Source organism: Struthio camelus, chromosome 26, assembly GCF_040807025.1.
Source record: "Struthio camelus isolate bStrCam1 chromosome 26, bStrCam1.hap1, whole genome shotgun sequence".
In the NCBI taxonomy this organism is placed as follows: Eukaryota; Metazoa; Chordata; class Aves; order Struthioniformes; family Struthionidae; genus Struthio; species Struthio camelus.
In genome coordinates this window covers 3,458,676-3,479,722 of record NC_090967.1, presented here as the reverse complement: position 1 = coordinate 3,479,722, position 21,047 = coordinate 3,458,676, and the positions used below count along the sequence as shown (strand labels likewise).

The window sequence follows — 21,047 nt, the reverse complement described above, 5'->3', positions numbered from 1 at the left end:
GTCCTTCCCCACGGTCCAGATTGCCACCGCGTTGGCCACAGCACACCTATGCACCGTGCTCATTCCCACTCAGACGTAGATGTCCAAGCAGGAGAGGAGACTGCAGAGCCTTCGAGCCTCTCTCTTGACATAGACACTAATTGCCTCTTCTGCTCTTTGCTGTGGAGGTAGCAGAGACCTAACAAACGCATTTCATTTAAGAGCACATCCACGCTGTTCTTGCCCAGCTCTGGGTCATAGATCCGTTAGATGCAGTATTTTCTGTCCCTGCCAGCCAGCCTGATGTCTTGCAATGGTGCTGAGAGGTCCAAGCGAGTCCTGGGACTAAGGCAGGTAAGTGAACCCAGGAGTCCTGTTGGGGCCATCTGCAAGGCCAGGATCTGAGAGCAAACCACAGCCTAGCTAGATCTATTCATGTTATCTGAGCAGCTGCTTTTTCACCATATCAGCATGAAGGGTGATTAGTGCTGGCACGAGGCCAGAGCAGAGTATCCATGTTCTGCCTGCCGAGTTCTCCCCTCCTCCTGATGGATAAAACAGGCAAATGTAGTCATTAACCCTTCACCGCCACCAAAACCTCACCCTCCTGGCAGAGCCAGGGAGCCCAGAGACCCCGCTGGGTGCATCAAGGGGACATATTTCCCATGGCCACCAGTGGAGGTGACCTTCCTCCTGGTTCAGCGTGAGCTTTTCGTCACCGGACCATCTCAGAGAGCCGCTCCAGGAACTGGAAACGGCTGGGGTCCATCTACCTTTCTTGTTCTCCAGCAGGTCCCTGAGCACCTGAGCGATGGCTGCTCTCACCCTGCAGGAGCTCTGCAGAGCCGAGCCCTGTCACCAGCATGATCCAGCCATCACCACTGGGAATGGGTGTGAGAAAACATGGACCCTTAACATAATCGGGATGCTGCTGATAGATGAGTCTGTGTGTCCAGCACAGACACTGCTTCATCCCTGAATGAAGAGCTAACTGGCTTTAGCTCAGTCCTGGAAAGACCGAAGTGAGGTTGCAGAGTGTTTCTGAGATGGATGTGATTATCTCTGCTATCCTCTGCTGGAAGAACGTGCCCACAGGTGGTTATGCTGGTGCCTGGTTTTTGGCATCATGTTAGACCCCACATCACTTCTAAGGACCCCCTGGTGTTATGTCCTCCCAGCCTGCTCCATGGGCACGTCCTTGCCTTCAAATGAAGACCCATAATCTTCCTAGCTCGCCATCCCACCAAGCTCACCCACAGCTACAAGCTCTGGGTGAGAAGAAGAAAGAGAAGGGCCTTCAAGACTCTACAAGCTGTGATCTCTCAAACCACAGGCTGGCCTGAGATGTCACAAAACCCACAGAGCTTCTGTCTCTTCCCTGGCCAATTCTCCCTCACCCCAGGTGAGGGACAGAAGGTATCCTCACCTGTAATTACCTGGCTAACCAAATCACAGCAACGCTGAAGCTACAGTGAGGGGAAAGCCCAAGTCTGAGCCCTTGTAACAGTCCTGCAGTATTAGATGTTTTCCAGTAGCTGAATCCATCAGGGCTGGGACCTGCAAGCAGCCAGACAGGGCTTTGCACCAGCACAGTGGAGCCCATCCAGGTATTAGCTGTGGGTATTGGCTTGCGCAAAGGATGCACGATCTGTCTCGCTTGATCCCTCCCGGTGTGTCGGGAAACATTACCCAACCCCACGGTTATGCCTGGTGGCATGAAGCCACAGGAACATCCAGCTTCCAAAATGCCCCAAGCTTGCAATTAGCTGCACTTCCATGGAGAGATTGCTCAGCTCAACATATGTAAAATCTTGCGCGATGATAGATTGTGATTTGACAGGAGACCCGCAGTTGGCAGACCGAAAACGTCTCTTTGCTTCCTATAACTTCCAGAGCATTCCCAAATAATGACAGTGTGGTTCTTCTAATCACCCAGAGAAATCATCTCTCTGGCTGACACTGATGTGTTCCTACCTCGGGGTTAGGAGGCAGCAGCTGCGTTTCAGCACACAGATATTGCACAACTGTTCAGGATGGGAAGAGCTGATGACTGCTGGATGCAATCAAAAGAGGAATTTTAGGTCAGCAGGATATGATTGGCAGTGCTGGGATATGGCCAGGTTGCTCTGGGGACACCTGTGCCTTTGAGTTTTTGACAGTGCAAGGAATCGGGATGCTCTTTCACCTGATTTCCCCCAGAAATTATGCTGCTATGAACCTCTCTTCCATCCATCAGCCCCGCTCCCACCTCCGATCCCTTCTGAGCCCAGTGGCAAACTCCAGCCACATCTAACAGGAGGGTGGAGGGCTACAAAATGCAAAGTGCCTGCAACAAGTCTATGCAACGCCCAGCCCGAGCACTGCGTGCACCTCCTGCAGGTATTTGTTTGGCTGCAGGCAGCTGCAAGGCAGCGCATTGTGTTGGGCTTACCGGGCAGCTGAAGGGGCTGTCACCAGCATTGCTCGGGATTACCCGAGCACCCATAGCCGTCCAGAACCGCGCAAGGGGCCAGGGATGATGCCTTCAGTTCAGCATGGAACTGAATCTTGCTCAAGCAGGATTGCAGAGCTCTTCATACAGAGCTGGGCTGGAGGATGTGGTGCCTGGAAAGGCCAGTGGCCCTTGCTGTTGGCAGCACTGGGACCTTCCTAGCCAAGCATTGGTGCTAACCAATGGGCGCATACCATGGGCCAGGCTGAATGAGTATTTAAGGCCAAATGGCCTCCCCACTGTGTCCCTGAACTCGCTGCAAACCTGCACCCAAACCCAGGCCACCCGTGGAGACACCAGTCTCTTTCAGGCCTGAACACAGGCTTGGGCCTGGGCTTAGCAGGCAACCTTGAAATTCCCATCATTAAATGAGGGCAAGAGCCCAACCCTGTCTGCATATGGGGCTGGAGGATAAATGTTTCAAGGGCCTGAAGAAGGTTGCTGCTTCCCAGGCCTGGGGAATCCAGCTGGATGGGTCTGGTATAGCCAGGGATGAAACCCAGCTTGCAGCCAGGGGGTAGGAAGACCTGAAAATATGCCTGGTGAGCTGGTGTGCCTGGACCAGGACATGGGGAAGCAGCAAATCCAGCCATGCAACTGGCCTCCAGCATCTGCCTTCCCTTCTCTCTTCCCTGGCAGGAGAAGAGAGAAGCAGGACTAGGGGGCTGCTGTAGGAACAGGGGCTCTGGGGACAGTGGATGAATTGCTGGGAGAAAAGGAAAATTCATCACCAGAACTAACCTGCGCTGAAAATAATCAGTGACTAATTTTCTGTCTTGATGATTGCCTTTTAACTGCAAGTTATTAAAGACAGTGAGAGAGAAGATTATGTCCTGGTGGGAGGATAAATGAGAGTTGCCATAGAAGCGAGGGGATGCTGCAGCGCCACTCGGTCCATCCAGACCGCAAACCCGGGCTCTTGGACTACCAACCGCCGAGCCACGGCAGAGCCACGGGGGTGGCCAACACACCGCAGCAAGAAAAGCACCCGTGCAAATCCGAAGCGAGCTGGCAGCCTGGGGAGAAAGAGAAGATAGATTTCCATGAACGAGCCAAAGCCGGAGAGCCGATATTTCGCATGAACGCTGAGCAGAGCCTGTGGGCAGCCGGACCCCAGTCCATCGTGCTGATTGATTACCCTCCCGTGCTGCTCCACCAGCCGCTCGCTCTCTGCCTTTTCACATAGCTGGATCACGTTTCGGAGGCTTTCTCCCCACTTCTCCAAGGAAACCTTGTCCCAGAGACACTTACCAGTCTCAGGGCAGGGGAGAAGCAGGGATTGAGGGGAGTTGCAAGGGATTAGGAAAGAATTGACCCCTAGGAAATCACCTTCCTCCATCTGCCTGGATTAAATTGTACAGTGGCAACGGAGGCTTTCGAACTTGGCGGGGGAGCGTTCAGAGCTAAACATGTGGAGACAAAAACACTCCCGGGTCCCTCCCCGCTGCAGGAAACGGGTGTTGAAAGATCCCCTGGAAGGGATGGGAGAGCAGATCTCTGTCCCACGTCCTGGCTCCAGGATGAAGCGCTGCCGCCTGCAAACGTTAATCCCTCAACCCCCACCTTTTTTCCTGAGAAGACAAGCTACTCAACAGGAGACGGAGACAAGATTAAGATTCTGCAAGCATCACATGAAACGTGATTAACTGGGAACAGAAGGGATTTTTATTTGGCCTATGTGTACTTTTCTGCTTTCATTGCATCCCCATAAAGCAAACATGCCTCGCTGGTTAACTGCCCTGACCTTACCGGAGTGGGAATAAAACTGAGAAAAATACCCTTGGCATGCGAGCCCACAGCCCTGGTGCGGCAGGGAGGTCTTGGTTTATAGCGCAGTCTCTTCCCTCCATCTGGGTTCAGCTTCTGCAGCATGTTATTTATACCGCAGCAGGGTTCACTGCATGCTTCGTCCTGCCTCTGCCAAAAAGGGGAAATCCCTGCCCTGGAAAGCAGATGACTGCTCCGGAGTTCGTTTGCTGCGTGCACTTAAAGCAGGACCACGATATGTTTTCACTCGACCAAGGGTGCTCTCGACAGGTTCCCGCAGACGCGCTGGGGCAGCCAGCTCCCTTCGCAACCAGGCGCTGCGAGGTCCAGGGAGGATGGGAAAGGGAGGATGCTCAGCAAGAAAACGCATCACATGTTCTGGGAAGTCCAGCCAGAAATGCACTTGCAGTCCTGTTTCGGAAACTGTGGTTTGCCTTGGCCCTTCTGGGCCAACCCCCAGTTGTGCAGGCCAGAGCCTTGCAGCTGCAGGATCTGCAATCGAGCTCGAGCTCTCCAGGGTAAAATGAGGGTGCAAATGTGCACCCCGCCGCCCTGCACATTTCCTCCCTGTCCCTTCTCGCTCACACCCTGGGATCTGTGCAAAAAATCCTGGGAGCCCTCCAACCTTGGGCACAGGCCAGCTCATGCCATACATCACTGAGACATCAGAAAAACAGAGACTAAAGTGATGTTAAGGGGAAAAAATGTGCTGTAAGTTGTTTTTAATGCTGATAAGGGGAAACAGAGAGTGCCATTTGCAACTGTTTGCAAAGCCCAGGGCTTTGAGGAGCGACTGGACCATTTTTGGTGTTGGGCTGCCTTTAACTTCTGGTATTGGGAAGCCAGGCAGAAAGCGTGAGCTCCTCCGGGAAACTGGTATCTGGTTTATTCCTCCTTTAAATCTTGCAATCAACCAATTCTCTAACCCCTGCTAAAGAAAAATACCAATACCGCAAAAGCACAACATCCCATTTTAAGGTTTTTAGACCAAAAGCTTTTCAGAAGTGGATGTGCAGAGGGTGTCTGCCCTTCTCCACCATGCCTGACCATGCTCACCCATGCTCACCCGTGCTCAGCGGGTTCGCGCACGGTCTCTGCGCATCGCCAACACATCGCGGCCGTCCCGTCGCTCACCCCGAAACCCTCATTTCGAGGCGAAGAGCCCCATGTCCCCTCTCGTCGGGGCCACGCGTCCCGGCTGAGGGAGAAGCCGCATCCCAGCTGCCCCATCGCCCATCCCGCAGCAGACAGTCTGCTTAGGGCAGCGGAGAGAAGACGCCCACTGCTAAATTGCCTTTTCGGCACGCGCAGCAGGCCGGCCTCCCCCAGGCACGGGGTGTTGCAGTGCCCCATGATTGGGTGCTATTTTGCTCTGGCAGGATCCGGCAGCTGTTGCTGTATATTATCCCAGCGCGACCGAGGCAGACCGGAGGCAAGGCAGCCACGTTCAAGCCCTAGGTACGATTTTTGCCTTGCTTTTAACCCTTTTCGCTGACCCCGGGGGCGGCCCGCGGTCACGGCCTGCGAGGAGGGCTGGCCGCTCGCTGCGGACGCAGACGTGGCCCCAGGGCCGGGCCACCACTGCCGCCACCGTGCAGGCACTCGCAAGGCGGGCAGTAAAGGCAAGGGACTATTTTGGGAAGTTTCTGATGTAAGTCAGCAGCAGAGGCACCCGTGGGATCTCGAGACCGATCAGGAAAAGTCCCAGGGCCAGCAAAATGGGAAGAGTCATTTCACCTCTGCAGCTCGGTGCATTTTGGAGACCGGGCGCGAGAGGGTGCAGCCAGGGGAGCGGGTGCATGGACAGGGCTGGGAAGGGGATGGTGAAGGCACAACCTTCATGCAGGAGGTTGCCTCAATCCTTTTGAAGGCTCCAGTGGGCGCCAAGGACTGAGGTCGGCTCTCCGGGCTGCAGATGGCCGTCCCGGCCAGGGTGAGCCTTCCCCGGCACTGGTGGCCATCGCCATCACCTGGCCAGGGCGGTTGCTGCATGGTTGGTACCTTCAGTCCTCGCTCTGGAGGAGCCTTCAAGGGTGGAAAGGGGCTCAGCATCCTCCTCTGGCCACAGCGCAAGGGCCTCACTGGGACCCAGCGTGGGGACACCCCGTGGTGGCTGTGCCAGCTGGCCCCTGGCAGCAGGGCAGGATCAGTCCCAGGGCTTTCCCCATCCACCCCCTGAGCACAGAACCCATCTGAAACCAACCTGGAAACGATGCTGGTTGGCAAAGAGGGAGCCCAGGGTGGGTCGAGGATGAAGCGTTAAAGCACACAGGGCGTTTTGACGCCTTTGATCAAGTGGAAGAGTGCAGCCCTGAAGGTTGCATGTGGGAAAAGGGCCAGGGAAGCGGCCACCTCCCTGCTCCAAGGCCTGAGCACCCGGGCGGGCCCACGTCACCGGCACCCTCGGAGGTGATTGCGACTCCTCCATCAGGCCGAATCCATGGGACGAAGGCACGGGGAGAGCCCAGCACCCTGAGACGGGAGCTGAGTGTAGCCTGGGACCCATATTGCCAGCAAATGGCTCGAGGGCACAATGGGCCGGCCCATGGGCCGCACGTCCCGCTCCCACCACTGCCTCTTGACCGCCCCGCATTTGCTTTATCCTTCTCGGTTTAGTGAGCATCCCTTGAGGTGAGATGGCAGCAGGTCCCTGGGAGGTGCTGGAGACAGACTTTGGACACCCTGAGGCCACCGAGGAGCTGCCTGGGCAGGCGGGGAGCGCTCAGAGGCGGCCAAGGAAGGACGGGAGAAAAGGTACCTTGTCCTCACTGGGGCCCTGGCCGCTGCACCGGCTGGCCTGATCCTGCTGCCAAGGCATTGGAAACACTCTTCTAGTTCTTTCGGAAGAGTGCAGGGCATCTTCTTGCCTCTTGGTGAAATTTCGGGGTGACCTTTCAATGCGACAGGCACCTCCGCTGCTTGAGAGTTGGGGTGAGACGAGCAGCAGCATGTGCGCCTTAAAGATGACAAAGAGCAATAGAGGCTTGTGCCCTCTTCATTGATCCTTGCTTAAAAAAATGCTTGAAAGGGGAATTTAATTCATCGTGTCTGAAATTCAGGCCTTGCACAGGGTGGTGGAAGCCTGTGGCTGGCTGGGCAGCCGACGGGGTTGAACTGACCTGGCGTAAGGTGCTGATGAATGATTAAGTGAGAGGAATGATTTTTTTATTAATCTTACAACACAGGCTGTAAAGCTTCTTCAGGTTTGCTGGATTTGTGAAGGTCTGTGTGGCTCAAAAACAAGACAAGTGCTTGAGGGCAAAACTCCTTAATATCTCCTTCCCTGGAGATATTCAAAAGCCATCTGGACACATTCCTGGGTAATATGCTCTGGGGCTCAGCTTGGCCAGGGAGACCAGGGAGATTGGACTAGATGATCTCCAGAGGTCCCTTCCAACCTCAACCATTCTGTCATTCTGTGAAAAATTCTTTAACGAATGATTCTTCATCTTTGTGTTTTAACTGGGGGCTGGGAACCCTCCCGGCCAAAAATCTCGGCGTCCTCGTGGCAGGTCCAAGACTTCCCAAAAGAGAAAAGACCAGACTTGCTATTCCTGATGTTGCTAAAACAAAAACCAAAGACATACTTTGTTTTCATGTTGAAAGCAAAGATCTTTCAGGCTATTGTTCCCCAGCCAAAAGGTTTCCTTTTATTTATGTGTTTTGCTTCCAGTATCATGTTTTAGATTTCATCTTGGGAACCGATGTTTTTTCTCAGTGTTCAGTTGTTCCACTGGGGTAAAACAAGCAGATTCTGGATCAAATGAGGCAGAAATTCCTGCCTCTGATGAGCGCTTGTGTGGTTGCGACTTTCAGATCCCAACGGAGCAAGTGTTGAGGTCGGAGTTGCTGAGAGAGCCGAGACCTCTTCACTTTGGAATCAATTTAGTATTTCTTTAATTCTGTAGCTCATGCCAAACCCATAGATGCCAAAATGACTGCCTACAACAACTATAAACCAAGAGAAGCCCAACATGCTCCTGAAGCCGCTGAATCCAGTCATTGTGGCAAAGCGCTGGAGAATTCTGGTTGCTCCTCTGGTAGTTTTCTTTCCCACTTAACATCTGGAGAGCACCGTGAAAGTGCAAGGTTTGGAGGTGAAGCAGTTCCCGGGGCTGGGAGTGGGCTGGGTGGGCTTGAGCACCTCCTCACTGCTGCCCTTGGAAAGCTGAAATCCTTCCACGGTGCCAGCCTGGAGCAGCACTCTCATTTGTGCGTGTACAACATCATGCTGGTGCAATTGGTGCTCGCGAGGTTCATGGTCCTCTTTGGTGATTCAAAGCCTTCTTGAAGTGCTGCCCCAGCTGATGGGGGTCTGTCTTGCTGCCTAGGCTATGGCTTCAGCTGCGTCCATCCTTGCACCCCTGAATGGTGTCTTTCCAGCCAGCAGGTTTTCAGGGTGTCCTGGTGCATCCCAGGCCGTGTTCCCCTGTGTGGGGTCTGGCAGGAATGCCACCGTCCCCCCTCAACTTTAGCTCACCCTGGATGGTGACCTTTTGGGGCTTGGCAGCCTGCAACCAATGCTGCTCTTGGACCTGAATCTTCCAAGCTGGTGCCATGATGCTGAAGGCAACAGGCTGCAGCCTGGCTGGCCGGTGGCTTTTGCTTGTCTAAGGAAACCTCATTGCACATGTGACCTGTGGAGGCCCTGCCATGAGGCTGGAAACGTGCCGGCAGAGCCGCTCTTAGGGACTTAGGCTTGCTCCGATCTGAAACAGCCGCAGCTCTGCTGTGCCGAAGGGAAAAGCACTGTCGTGCCAGGAGCATGTTTTCCTTCTCTGTGGGCTGGCTGGTGGCAGTGAGAGGACCGCGTAGCCCGAGCCCCTGGCAATTCCCATGCTTCCCAGCCCGTTGCTTAACACACTGTATTGCATTTGTCTTTAACAGATGCCGACGTGCCGGGGATCAGCAATGGGGCAAACGGCAGGTCCCATGTAAGTATGCCAGAAGCAGGATTGCCAACGGCGCTCTCTGTGCTGGTGGCCGGTGCCTGAGATGCTGCAGCGGGAACGGGCGAACGTGGCAGTCACAGCAGGGGCTGGGGTTTCTCAGGCTCCTCTTTGAGCTGGACCCGCTTGTTCCGTCCATCACCTCCACAGCAAGAGCTTGTGATGGAGGTGATGGAGGTTTCAGCGCTTGACCTCTCCTTGGGGACTCTGGGCCACTGGTCCTGAGCCATGGGTCTGCCCCAGCCCCAGGCACGCTGGGCTCCACCTTGCAGCCCAGACGAAAGCCCTCAAACCCTTCCGCCCCGGGGGGGGAGAGCTGACATCGGGCTCACGAGCTGTTGGGACTATCCCTTCTGTGTCCCTGGAGGGGGAGAGGGGACATGAAGGGGGCCTGGGTAACAAAACTGCCTCCCCTCCACTAAAAAAGCCAAAAAAAGGCCCCTGACGCAGGGGCAGGACGGTTGAACCCAGAGCCAAGCTGGACGAGGTGGCCCCACGGGGCGGTTCGCAGAGGCCCATCCCGGGACGTGGACCCAGCCTGCAGAGGCTGGCCAAGGCGCCAGACGCTCGGTTGAGAGCGACAGCTCTGGTTACACAGCCCAGGGTAAAGCCACGAAGCCCCTCGGTGTAAACTAATCCCCAGCCAGAGGCTGGAGCAGATCTCCCTTCGGCGGCTGAGATTTCTCGCTTGATGAGCCAGGAGAGCGTAGCGGTGGCAAGGGGTCGTGTCCTGCCCTGGTGTCTGCCACTCTGGCCACGGTTGAGGCAAGCACGGGAGAGGTTTCCCGTCAGGGGAGCAAAACCGGTGGGGAGGTGGGGGGGGTCATTCCCCAGTGACATTTAGCCAGGAGCGGGGCCTGGGTGGCCTTCGTGGGGAATTGCACCCCATCCATCTCGTCGGAGCCAAAGGGCTCAGTGTTCAGCTGTCGCTGTCACTGAGCCGTGCAGGCAGTCCTCGCTCGGGGCACCAGTCCAGTGCCTCTGACACGCAGGGTGAAGCCGCCCCTGCCCAGTAGCCGCCCCTGCCCGGTAGCAGCCGTGCGTGCACGGGCACGTGTGTGAGTGCGAGTGTGAGTGTGTGCACACGCCGTGCTAGCAGGCCTTCCCTGCAGCACGGAGCCGGCTAGCGGCTGAATCGATCCTAGCCCAAACCCACTTGTGTTTTTTTAAGGCAGCCAAGAGGGTTAAGATGAAGCAAACGCGTGCACCAGCGTTGGCTGCTCCAAGGGCTGAGTCAGGAGCCCGGTTAGCGCCGCTCGGGGCCCGGCAGCAGCATTTGCTCAGCCCTGTTAGACATCGGAGGGTCTGACCACAAATCTTCAGGGGACCTGAGCCGGCTGCATTAAACACCCTCTGCCTTGGGAGGAGGCACCCATGCACAGTCATGCACCACCCCCTTCCCACCCGGCCACGCTGCCAGTGTCTCTGTGGCTGTCGCGTGATGCTCTGACACCAGCGTGCACATGTCCTTCCCCTCGCAGGGCCTAGAGGAGGAGAGGTCCCAACTTGGTGTCTCTGAGGAAGATCAAGACAAGCGGGAGTCGAGCATGCCGGAACCAGCGGCCCTCAGTGCGGACAAGAAAGCGGTGGAGAAGAAGCGTGGGGAGAAGCAGGGAGTGAAAGGCAGCGCCTCTGTGCCCCCAGGTAGGCGGGCATCCGCCTCAAAATAGCTGCCTGGCCCCACGGTGGGGACAGACCCCCCTGTCCTGCCTCTCTGGCCAGCCCAGGAAGCACATATGGCCGTGGAGTGGTGATGGGATGAACACTCCTCTCCATAGTCCCCATGAGCTCAATAACATTGAGAGGACGTGGCCCCTCCGAAATGGGGACGGGACTTGCTGGTCACCTGCCAAATCTCCCTCCTCTTCCTGCTGGGCTTTGCCACTGGTCGTGTGATGGAGGAGGGCAGAGAAGCCTGAAACAATGGCAGATTTGCTCTGTTTGAGCCCTGGGATGTTAGAAAGCCATCACAGCGTGGCTCAGGCTGACCCTCCACGTCCCTTCTTCTCCCTCTTCTCCACAGCACAAACCCACTGCTGGCAGCTCCTGCTCCTGCTTCTGCTTCCGCCCTGAAATGGTGATACAGGGTGATGCCAGGGGGCTCTTGCCCCCAGCACTGAGCCATTTGCCACTTCCCTGCCCTCCCCGTAATGCTCTTTTCCTTTGGGTTCACCAGTTCCCAAAAGCCTCCCCGTGAAGAGGAAAGTGGAGCCCGAAAGCCTCGACCCCGCAGAGGAGCCACTCATCTGGGAAGGGCTCACCCTCAACAAATGCATCCTTGTGGCCTCCTTCATTGCCCTGCTCAGCGTCAGCTTCCAGGTGCTCCAAGGTGAGCAGGGAGCCTGCAGGGACCGGCCCCACTCCGGGGACATGGCCCCATTGGGGCTCACGGGGGTTCAAGGAGGGGCTAATTGCCCAGGGCCAGCCAGCGGGTTGCTGGAACAAACCTCACTCTGCTGGGTCACAGCCCAGTGGCTGCTCCCAGGCTGGTTTCTGCGGGGGAGAGTTAGGGTGAAGCCCGGGGGGGATTTGGGAGATGCAAAGTGGAACGAGGTCCTGGCCACTCTGAAAGCCACACGCCGGCTGCTGCCAACGCAACGCGCTCTCCAGCAAAAGGCTGCAGCCCCAGCCTCATGCTGTGGCCAGGATGGCCAGAACCCTCCAACAGCGCATCCCTCAGCTCCACTCCTCCTGCCTCCTCTTCTCTTCTCTCTTCTAGCGCCTTGCTCTAGGGAAGGAATTAGCAGTGACAGACAGGCCCCTCCACCTCCGCCTCTTCACGGTAGGTTCAGATGCTCCGGTCTGGCTCAGGACTGCCCCAGTCCTCTGGGTCAGGCTTGAGATGGGGGTTACGTCCTGGTGAAGCCAGTGGCTGGGGTAGGATGGCCCCAGCAGCCCTGTGTTAAACTGGCACCAGGGACTGGGGTGGGCACTGTGGGGGGAAATGCTAATAATCTGGGAGGTGAGACATCCAAGCAGCCACCCCGCCCCGTCTTCTCCTCTGTGTGTGTGCAGAGATGGAGGCTCTTGGGCCTCCCCAGAGCACTGCCTCACTCCACTCCTTTCCTAGAGGTCATCGACACCGAAGAGGACGTCCCAGAAGTGGTGGCTGCCCCACCGGTCCAGCCCAAGAGCAGCCTATTTGAGGACAGTGACAGTGAGGATGACAGAGACGATGACAACGATGCTGACAGCAACCTGGTATGGGCCTGGGGCGAGGCGAAACAGCAGCCTCTGAACACTTCGTTTGCGGGAGCATCTCATTTCCCAAGGGAGGGACGGGAAAGGGGTGCCAGGCCCTTCCTGTGGTGGGCTGGCAGCTGTCACCAGGGCCTGGTCAGGTGGGTCACGAGCCAGGGAGGGCAGAGCAGGGATGCAGGGACTGAGGCCTCAGCCATGGGAGCTTGACCAGCTGGAGCCAGCATGCTGCCTCGCTCTGCTCTCCCCGCAGGCTGAGCCGTGGATCTTCAAGAAATGGTTTGGCCGCTTGGAGCCAGAGGACAAAGAGGAAGAGCCCGAAACTGAACCCAAGGAGCCAGCAGCCAAGGTTGAGGTGAGAAAGGGCCGAGAGAAGCCCAAAGGCCCAGAGAGGAAAGAAGAGAAGCCCAAGGAAAGTCGTGCAGCCCAGACAGAGAGGAGCAGCCGGAAGGATACACGACCCAAGGACAGAGCTCCTGAGGACAAGGCTGGCAGAGCCCCAAGGGCACCCAAGGAGCCAGAGCAACAGCCCTACAAGAAGCGGGGCCGGGAGGGCAAGGAGGGCAGGCGAGAAGGGAGGGAGCGAGAAGAGCACAGGAAGGATGAGTGGAAGGGCCGCCCTGCCAAGGCTGACCGCGAGGACAACCGGAAGCGGGAGTGGAGGCAGCAGCGAGGAGAGCAGAAGGGCAAAAAGCCCTGGGAGCATCACACGTCTGTCCCAGGGAAGGATGGCACCGCCAGGCCTAAGGAAGGCAAGAGGCGTGACTGAGCCCCCGGCCCACAGGCTGGGATGAACAAGGGGCTGAACAACACTAAATCCAGGTGAGTCCAAACTCCTCCAGCCTGGGCCCTGCAGTCAGCACCCCAGCAGCCCCCCTCCAGGGCCAAGATCTACTTGCTCTCCTACCACTCCCTGTCTGCCCTCCAGAGACACGTGGACTCCATCTATCTGCCAAAATCCCCAGCCACAGCCGTGCCTCCACTCCATGCTTTGAGAGGAGCCAGCAGCTCAAGTGGTCGGAGCATCAGGTGAAGATGCCTGGGTCCTGTTTCCCAATCAGCTGCCAGCTCACTGGGAGACCCTGCCCAACTCACATCAATTCTTTATCCCTCCATCTCCCCGTCCCCAAGCCAGTTGTCGCGGGCAGGTGCTCCTGGATCTCTGAGCAGAAGCACTGGGCAGTTAGAGCAGCCTGGGAGCAAGGCACAAGCCTCCCTGTGGACTTTGGGCCCCCCTGGATTAGATGCATAAAGGCAAGCTGAAAGGACTGGGGAAATGAGCTTCTCTTCACTTGGGCTTCGTGCTAATTCTCCATCCCCACCAGAAATACCTCTTGCCGTTCACTTTTGCTCTGCAAACCAGGCCCACCACACAGTACCCGAGACATCAGGATGGTACAGTCGGAAAGGAGCTGCCGTAGTGATACCAGCAAACAGAGTTTGTCTGCAGACTGCTTTGCGTTTGAATTCAATTAATTGTTTTATTAAAAGCAAATCAAAAGAGTTTATTCTGGGTTAAAGAAGCCGGGCTGCTGCCATCCTTGGATGGACTTCAGGGAAACAAGCACAAAGAGCTAGCTGGGCCCTGGTGCCATCACTGCAGGATGAAGCGAAGCTTGCTAGAAACCAAACACCGCTGACACAGCCCATCGCCCTGGGCTCCCTTTGGGACTTGCCTTTACAGAGTAGCTTATAGGAACAAACCAGAAGTGCAATATCTCGCAGTGCTGTAGAAACTACAGGAGACGTTAACAGCCCCAAACCATGGCAGATTGCAGTATTTACTACATCTATAGAGGTTAAAAATAAACTATTTTCATTTTTAATAAAGTATTAAATTGAATGTTTTAAAAAAAAAAAAAGAAAAAAGTTGGTCCTGGTTCTATTTCCATGTTTTCACCGGGGCTCACCTGAAACTCAGGCCCCTAGTGGTGCCAGAAGGTCCCATGGGGGCTGCATGGCTGGAGTCAACGTGTTCCGGCCTCCGGCTGTGCCTACATCAGTCCCGCAGTCAGCAAGGGGCTGGTGCAGAGCCAAAGTGATGGTGCAAAGCCATCAACTGCAGCCAAGGGCTGCAGTTCACTGCAGGCATGCAGGAAGAGGTCCAGGGAGCTAGGGGGAGCATCTCACCTTTTTGGGGGATGCTGGGCCCTGCATCAGCTCCAGGCAGGTCACACTAAGTGCTGGGGCTGAGAGGGCAGCACCGATTTTTCTGAGAAGAGGGAGGATCTTGCTTTTCATTCCTGTTACCGCGTCCAGCAGGAAGAAGAGCTGCTGCAGGGACCGGTCTGCGCAGCCCCAGCAGCTGAGCAGGGCAGCACCGGGCACAGGGCACTGCCGCTTGCTTAGCTGGGAAGATGATCTGGGTGCAGCTGGGCTCTTTGGGGCTGACGCCGGTGGGGGGGACATGGGACAGGGGACACAGAACAGGTGCCCTGGCAGCCGCCCAGCCCGGGGAGGTGACAGACACTGCCAACGAGGGCAGCGGAGGCCGCAGTTTGTGTCCTATTTATGGTGTGAGCAGCAACAAAGCTGGGCCAGGCTTCATCTGTGCGTGCAGGGGGGATTTTGCTGCTTGTCTTGCTCCTCAGGGCATGTAGAGCAATGTGGACAGCATGCGCTTAGCGATGGCCATGGGCTGGACTCAGAAACAGCCAAAGCATCCTGCAAGTGAAGGGGTATGAGAGGAAGCATCAGCTGCCCTCCCCAGGGAGCTACAGAAACAGAAGGCAATGGATAAATAGTTGTGGTCATAACTGGATCAGTCAGGTCTTGCCCTGTCCGCAACGGCCCTGCACCTCCTGTACCCAGCCCAAACCTTACTGGTCAAACAAACCTCCTGTATCCTGCCCAAACCACGCAGCAGCTTGGACCTCCTGGTGCATCGGACATCCCCAGGCTCATGAAAGGGAGCGGGGAAACAGCAGGCTGCAAATCAGCTCTCCAAGGACCAGCAAGGCTAAAAACAAACCCAGAACCAGAGCAACACTAAAGCCAAACCATGGAGAAAAGGCAGGCAGAGACCACACACCTCAGTGAGGAGCCCCCGTTCCAAGCTGCAAGGGCAAAGCAGGGGCAGACAGGGACTAGAGAGAGCCAGGACGTGACCAGGAGCCTCTACCGACAGCCACACTCCTCTGCCACCATATTGGGGAACTTGCGGACCTCCAGCCCCTCGGTGGAAATACTGATGATGAGCTGGTCCGAGTAGCGGACAGGCACGCAGCAGGGAGCCCGCTGGAGGGGCGAGCCCCGCTCCTGCATGCCCAGCAGCAGCACAGTGTGTGAATAGTAGCTGGGGACGCGGGTGGAGAGGGGCAGCTTACAGGGGCCCTCGCAGTTGTTGGCCACGTACACCGTGGGCATGACAATGAACTTGCGGTCTTGGAGGTCGATGGTCAGCTCCTGCAGGCGGCAGTGGGCCTGGTGCCGCGCACTGCGGTTCTGCCGCAGGACTTTCCTCCTTTCCTGCCAGCGAGCACGCACCGTCTGCAAGGCCTTCAGCAGCAGCAGCGTGTGCAGCTTCCCAGAGCTGGGGGGCTGCTCGCTGGCTTGGCCCTCACCCGGCCCCGGCGTGTAGTAGCAGAAGCTCAGGAGATGCTGGAAAAGCCCCATGTTGGCTTGGAAAGAGGGGATGTCCTTCAGCTCTTGAATCACCGCCTGCAGCTTGCCCATCAGCAGCTGCAGCACGGCTGCCTCTGGCTGCCAGCCCCCAAAGTGCTGCTCCAGCACAGCGGTGCTGTCCTGGGGGAAAAGCAGCACCGAGGGCTCCTCCGACTGCACCAGCCGCTCCAGCGCTGCCTTCTCTGACAGGTTGAGCAGCTGGTGAGGGAGGGTCTCCATCATCTGGAAGTCCAGCCAGTGGTGGGAGCTGGGTGGGGTGGGCAGCTCACTGGAGGGGCTCAGGACCTGGCGGATGAACCTGGTCAGGACGTCCAGGAACTGGCTGCTGCCACCAGGCACTGGGGATGAAGTATTGGCTTGGCTCAGCGAGGTGGGGGATGGCAGCTCCTTAGTCCCAGCCTGAGGTGGGCTGCAAGGGGAACACAGAGGGTCACAGGGGCCCTTCTGCACCCACAGGTGATGGATCTGACCACAGCATCCCCTTTCCACCAGGCCTGCCCCCGATCTTCCTGGCCACGGTCCCCACTCAGACCCCCCTCTACATGCCCCATCTCCCCAGACTCTTGCACACACACTGCCCCGACCTGGTCGGGAAGGCTCCCAGGTCCCAGCATACATCCCTCCCTGTGGGGATCCCAGGCCACTCGGCAAGGAGCCCAGCCAGTGCCAGATTCTGGGGAGCTCCCAGTCAGGCACTCCAGCCCAGCACCCTCACGGAGTCTGCCCTGCTCCCACCAGGCACCCAAGCCTTGGAGTATCCATACTGGCAAGGGAGAAAGGCTGGGGCTCTCTCCTCTTCCCCCTCCCGGCTTTCAATCCCTGTGTTTTTCTGTGGCTGTGCTGAAGGCCACAGACCTGAGCTGTGGATATGGAGCCACTTCCACTGCCCCAGCAGCAGAGAGGTAGGAAGAAGGGGCCAAAGAGTCTTCTTCCCTCTGTGACTTGGCCAGCAGGAGCAACACGGGTGTCATCCTGGTGAAGCACTTGTCATCAGAGCCGAAAAGGAGCTGCTGGGTCTCTGCTGAGGGCAGGGGGGCATCTGGCAGGGAGAAAAGTGGTGAGGACAGTGGTCCAGGGCCCCACACACATGCCCATGCAGCCCCACAGCCCCCACAGGAATGCACAGCCTTCCCCTTGTCACAGTCAGGCTTGAGATGATGCCAAATGCCCAAGTCGAGGCATAGAGACCATTAACACAAATGTCCCCTCCTGCCACAGGCTTCCCACAGTCCTCCAGACCTCCAGCTGCCTAGGACCATTACTCCATACCTCCGTTACCACGATGCCTAATTGCCAAGGAAACCTCGAAGCTGAGCTGCTCATCTGTGCGGGTCACCGATGCTACTGAGGCTCCAAGGACCAAGTACTGGGTATCCCTGGAGAGGCAGAGGCTCTGTACAGAGATGAAAGACACAGAAGCCCCTGAGAATTTAGGTGAGACATCACGGGAGGCAGGCAGTAAAATGAGCCTCCTGTTAAGCTCATTCCTGGCTCTGGATGCCCTGGGCCTGACCCAGTCCAAGGTATGGACAGTGGCTAACATGACCGAGAGACCTAGCAGTAGCGGGTGCCAGATGCCAGATGTCTTGGAGACCCTGGAAATGGTCATGTCCACTTCCAGGCCATCCTCAAGGCCAACTGGTGGCTTTGCGAGATGTCTGGGAGCCCAGCTGGGAACAAAGTAGGCATCCAAGTAGGCAGTGAGATCAGCCCAAGCCCTAGACACACTTCTCCCCTGCTAATGTGCCACTAGAGCTGGCTTTGCCGCTGCTTCCCCAGTCAGGCTGGAGAGCACTGGGGCAGCTGGGAGAGGAGAGAGCAGCACAGTAAGGGGGAGTTGTGCATCCCCCCAGAACGGACCGCCAGCCTGGGCTGTGTCACCCCCCCCTCGGTGCTCTCCCTCTGTCCCTGCCAGCAGCTTGGGCACAGGGTAACAGCACCATCTTCAGGCACAGCTCAGCCCCGCTGGCCCCAGCCACAGGGTGCTGCCTGGAAGACATGCTGGGACATAATTGGAAAGGTGCTGGGCCAGGAGTGCCAAGACACCTCCTCTCCCACCTTCCCTGCTAGCACCCCAGGCCGGACCCCCTGGCCCCGGCCACACCGGCCAGCTCCGTGTGGCTGCATACCTGCTCCTGGGACAGCCCTTTTCCCGCTGCCAGCAGCTCGGCTCTCTCCCCGGTGCCTTTCCCCTCTCGGCTGCCCAGGTAGAACAGCAGCAAGGCGAACCGCAGCTCTCCCAGCGACCGCCCCACGTCTGCCTGGAAAACCAGCTTAAACTGCAGCTTGGCCTGGGCCTCCCACTTCACTAGAAAGGAAAATACAAAAAGCGTGAAACAACCCCCTTCATCCGCCCGACTCCTGGAGGCAGGCCTGGAAGGGGCAACAACAGACAAGCACGCAGCTAAGGGAGGGGTTTCAGGGCCAACCACTGTTCCTACACAGCTGTTAACAGCTGGGGATGATAGAAACGGTTCCCCTCCTTGGCTGAGCAGGTTATTCCACAGCACAGTCACCCACGTCCACAGTCATTTCACTGTCCTCTGAACCAGCTGCTGAGCCAAACGAAGACCCTTGGTGGGACAGAGCTGGAGATGTTACTGATATGGGACCTTTTGGTGGCAGAGGAAGGGCAGAGAGCCTGGAAGTCCTGGCTGCTTGCCCTGAGCTGATCAAGTGGAAGCACACTGCAAATTTCCTTCCCCCTTCTCGAGGCAGGACATGGTCAGCAGGGCAGACCCTACAGCCCCAGCTAGCATGGCACAGCCTCGCTCTCCGAATTACTCCGGCAAATTTTCAGAGACAGAAGCCCTCTGGAAATCCCTTCTCCAATTTTAGTCCCTTCAATGGCTCAGGAAAATCCCAGTCATCGCATTGCAGCTTGGTTATCAACACCTGCAGCTGGAACACAGGGCGGCACTCTCCAGATAAGAGCCATATCCTCAGCTGACCAACACCAGCAAGTTTAGCTGAAAATCTAAAACCTTCGAGGGGGAGGAAATAATTTCAAGGCCAGGGAAACAACTGTGATCCTCTTGCTAAGCAGGAGGCCAGATTAAAACCAAGGATTGAACCAGGGAGTCCTCCCTCAAGCACATAACTTCTAATTGAAACAGAACAGAAGTGATGCATGCATTTGATCTACATGGGGGACTTAGGCTATAAAAAATACGTTCAGGTTCCAGGGCTATCAAGCCAGTATTAAGCATAAAATATTGGCATATGTTTTAGGTCGCTGAGATTAGAAAGGTTTACTCCGCAGCAGAACCGCTCAGGTCTGCTTGTCCAATTGTCTCCTCTCTTTTCCCTGGCAGATAGAACTGGTACTGGGTTGCATAGGAAATCCAAAAGATTAAGGCAGAAAGTGAGAAAAGCTCTTACTTTCAGAAAACGGGTACTATAAAAGCCACCAATACCATGGTACTTGTGTTAATCACAGCCAATGACAAAGCATGTTATTGCACACAGGCTGTCATCACTTTTAAAACTGCAGCTGCTTAAAACTATAAATGGAAAGATATTTTAATACACTGATCAACTAATTTTAAAGTGAATCCAACCCCACAAATTTAATTTTTTTGACAGCGTCTCTGAGGCCTATAAAATAACATTTGTCTGCCGGGGCACTGTGCTCAACCCCCTTTCAACATCCTGAGTCTTAGCTCAGGAATTTTACTTTCTTCCATCAGGAAAGCACCCACCTTCCTCCAGATGCAGCACAAGGAACCGATCCTCCCCTGGCTCTGCCAGGTGAGCATGGATGTGTTTCAGGGAGCGGAGGGCACCATGTGCATCCCCTGCCGGACAGATCCCAAAGGTTTCAAGATAGCTTTCGTCCCAGCTGGCACGTTGTCTTAACAGCTTGATGAAGCTACTTTCATAGTGGGTGAGAACACCCACGATTTCCAGGTGCCTCGGGGTCATTCCGTCCTGCTCCATTTTCACCCTGCACACTGGACCTTCCAGCCCCCCAAGTGGCCAAGAGTGAAGGCTAGAGTCAGACCAGCTTACGCCCCTATCTTCAGTGATCACCTGGAGGCATTTTGCTCCTGGGTCAGTCTTGGAAAAGAGGCGAGTAGCAACAGTCATCTTTGATCTTGCCAATGAGCTGGGTCTCACTCTCTCGTGTAGACTTGCATTTTCTCTCTTCCTCTCCTCTTCTTCAAATCCCAGCGCCTTTGAAAGAGGCAGCTCTACTTCATCAGTAGGGGAAATCCGTTCCCCAATGCTCCCTTTTCTTGGCAGTGCTACAGACGGGAGCAACAGCACCAGGCACTGCAAAAGCACCCTGAGAGCAGGCTTCATGTTCCCACTTCAGCTACTCCAAACTCCGTTGTCTTGAGTCGCTCAAATGCATCTCTCAAAACAGTTGTGCGGAAGGGGAGGACTGCATCTCCCTTTTTAAAAAGCAGTGGCCTTGAGTTGACAATGCACAACACACCTCCCTCGAGAAACTCAAAGGCTGTCATGCTCTAAAGGAGGGAGGGATGTTTCAAAGAAACTTTTCTGGTCTATTTTTGGGTTTGCATCTAGTATTGGAAATGTAAAAAAATTAAAGCTGTTTCCCTTTCGTGTAGGGATGCATGTCCTTGACTTCAGATGTTTTTTTAAAGGAGGATGGAAGTCTAGACTTGAATCTTCATGGGGACTGGCACATACTATTCCCATCAGTAATGAAACACTAGGAGGGAAGAATTAGCTAGACTAGGAGGAGTGGGATAAAGACAGATAATGGGAAGAAACTAAGAAGAAGAAGTAGAGAAAGTGCTCCCTCTCTCTCTCTCTCTTCACTGGAAAGCCACCTTGTGCACTGTGCAGTTTAGAGAGGCCACCTTACAGGGTTTTTTAGTACGTCTCTTCCTGAAATTTATGTTGCTTGACATTGCAAAATTACAAGAACACTTTTATATAAAAGAGTACCTTATGGGGTGCAGCTGGAGCCTGATAAATTTGAACACTTAAGATTTGATTAGATCAGGCCTTAGTAAGTCTCACAACACATGTAAATATTATAAGGATTCTCCCTCTATTAGATACCA

The 21,047-nt window shown here is 55.9% G+C and overlaps 2 protein-coding genes across 10 annotated transcripts in view; one reads left to right on the top strand and one right to left on the bottom strand.

Moving 5' to 3' along the window:
* The window catches only part of JSRP1 (junctional sarcoplasmic reticulum protein 1), a 38,330-nt gene extending 23,898 nt beyond the window's left edge, over window positions 1-14,432 (top strand). For 4 of the 9 annotated variants that reach the window (XM_068920385.1, XM_068920384.1, XM_068920383.1 and 1 more), the window contains 8 exons: window positions 772-5,695; window positions 6,854-6,991; window positions 9,125-9,171; window positions 10,668-10,830; window positions 11,363-11,515; window positions 11,906-11,968; window positions 12,257-12,387; window positions 12,638-14,432. In XM_068920385.1, the coding sequence (XP_068776486.1) occupies window positions 6,874-6,991; window positions 9,125-9,171; window positions 10,668-10,830; window positions 11,363-11,515; window positions 11,906-11,968; window positions 12,257-12,387; window positions 12,638-13,153 (1,191 nt within the window). In that variant the 5' untranslated portion in view covers window positions 772-5,695; window positions 6,854-6,873 and the 3' untranslated portion in view covers window positions 13,154-14,432. Of the gene's footprint in view, window positions 1-768; window positions 5,696-6,853; window positions 6,992-9,124; window positions 9,172-10,667; window positions 10,831-11,362; window positions 11,516-11,905; window positions 11,969-12,256; window positions 12,388-12,637 lie in introns of all 9 variants that reach the window. The other 5 variants (XM_068920387.1, XM_068920381.1, XM_068920382.1 and 2 more) reach the window with 2 other exon arrangements.
* Window positions 14,433-14,458: 26 nt separating this feature from the next.
* AMH (anti-Mullerian hormone) lies at window positions 14,459-20,403 on the bottom strand. The gene is made up of 5 exons (XM_009684926.2): window positions 19,710-20,403; window positions 18,138-18,316; window positions 17,278-17,401; window positions 16,864-17,047; window positions 14,459-16,417 (listed from the first exon to the last, which is right to left on the bottom strand). Exons 1-5 carry the CDS (start codon window positions 20,311-20,313, stop codon window positions 15,502-15,504), a joined length of 2,007 nt encoding a protein of 668 aa, XP_009683221.2. The 5' UTR covers window positions 20,314-20,403; the 3' UTR covers window positions 14,459-15,501.
* Window positions 20,404-21,047: the final 644 nt, after the last annotated feature.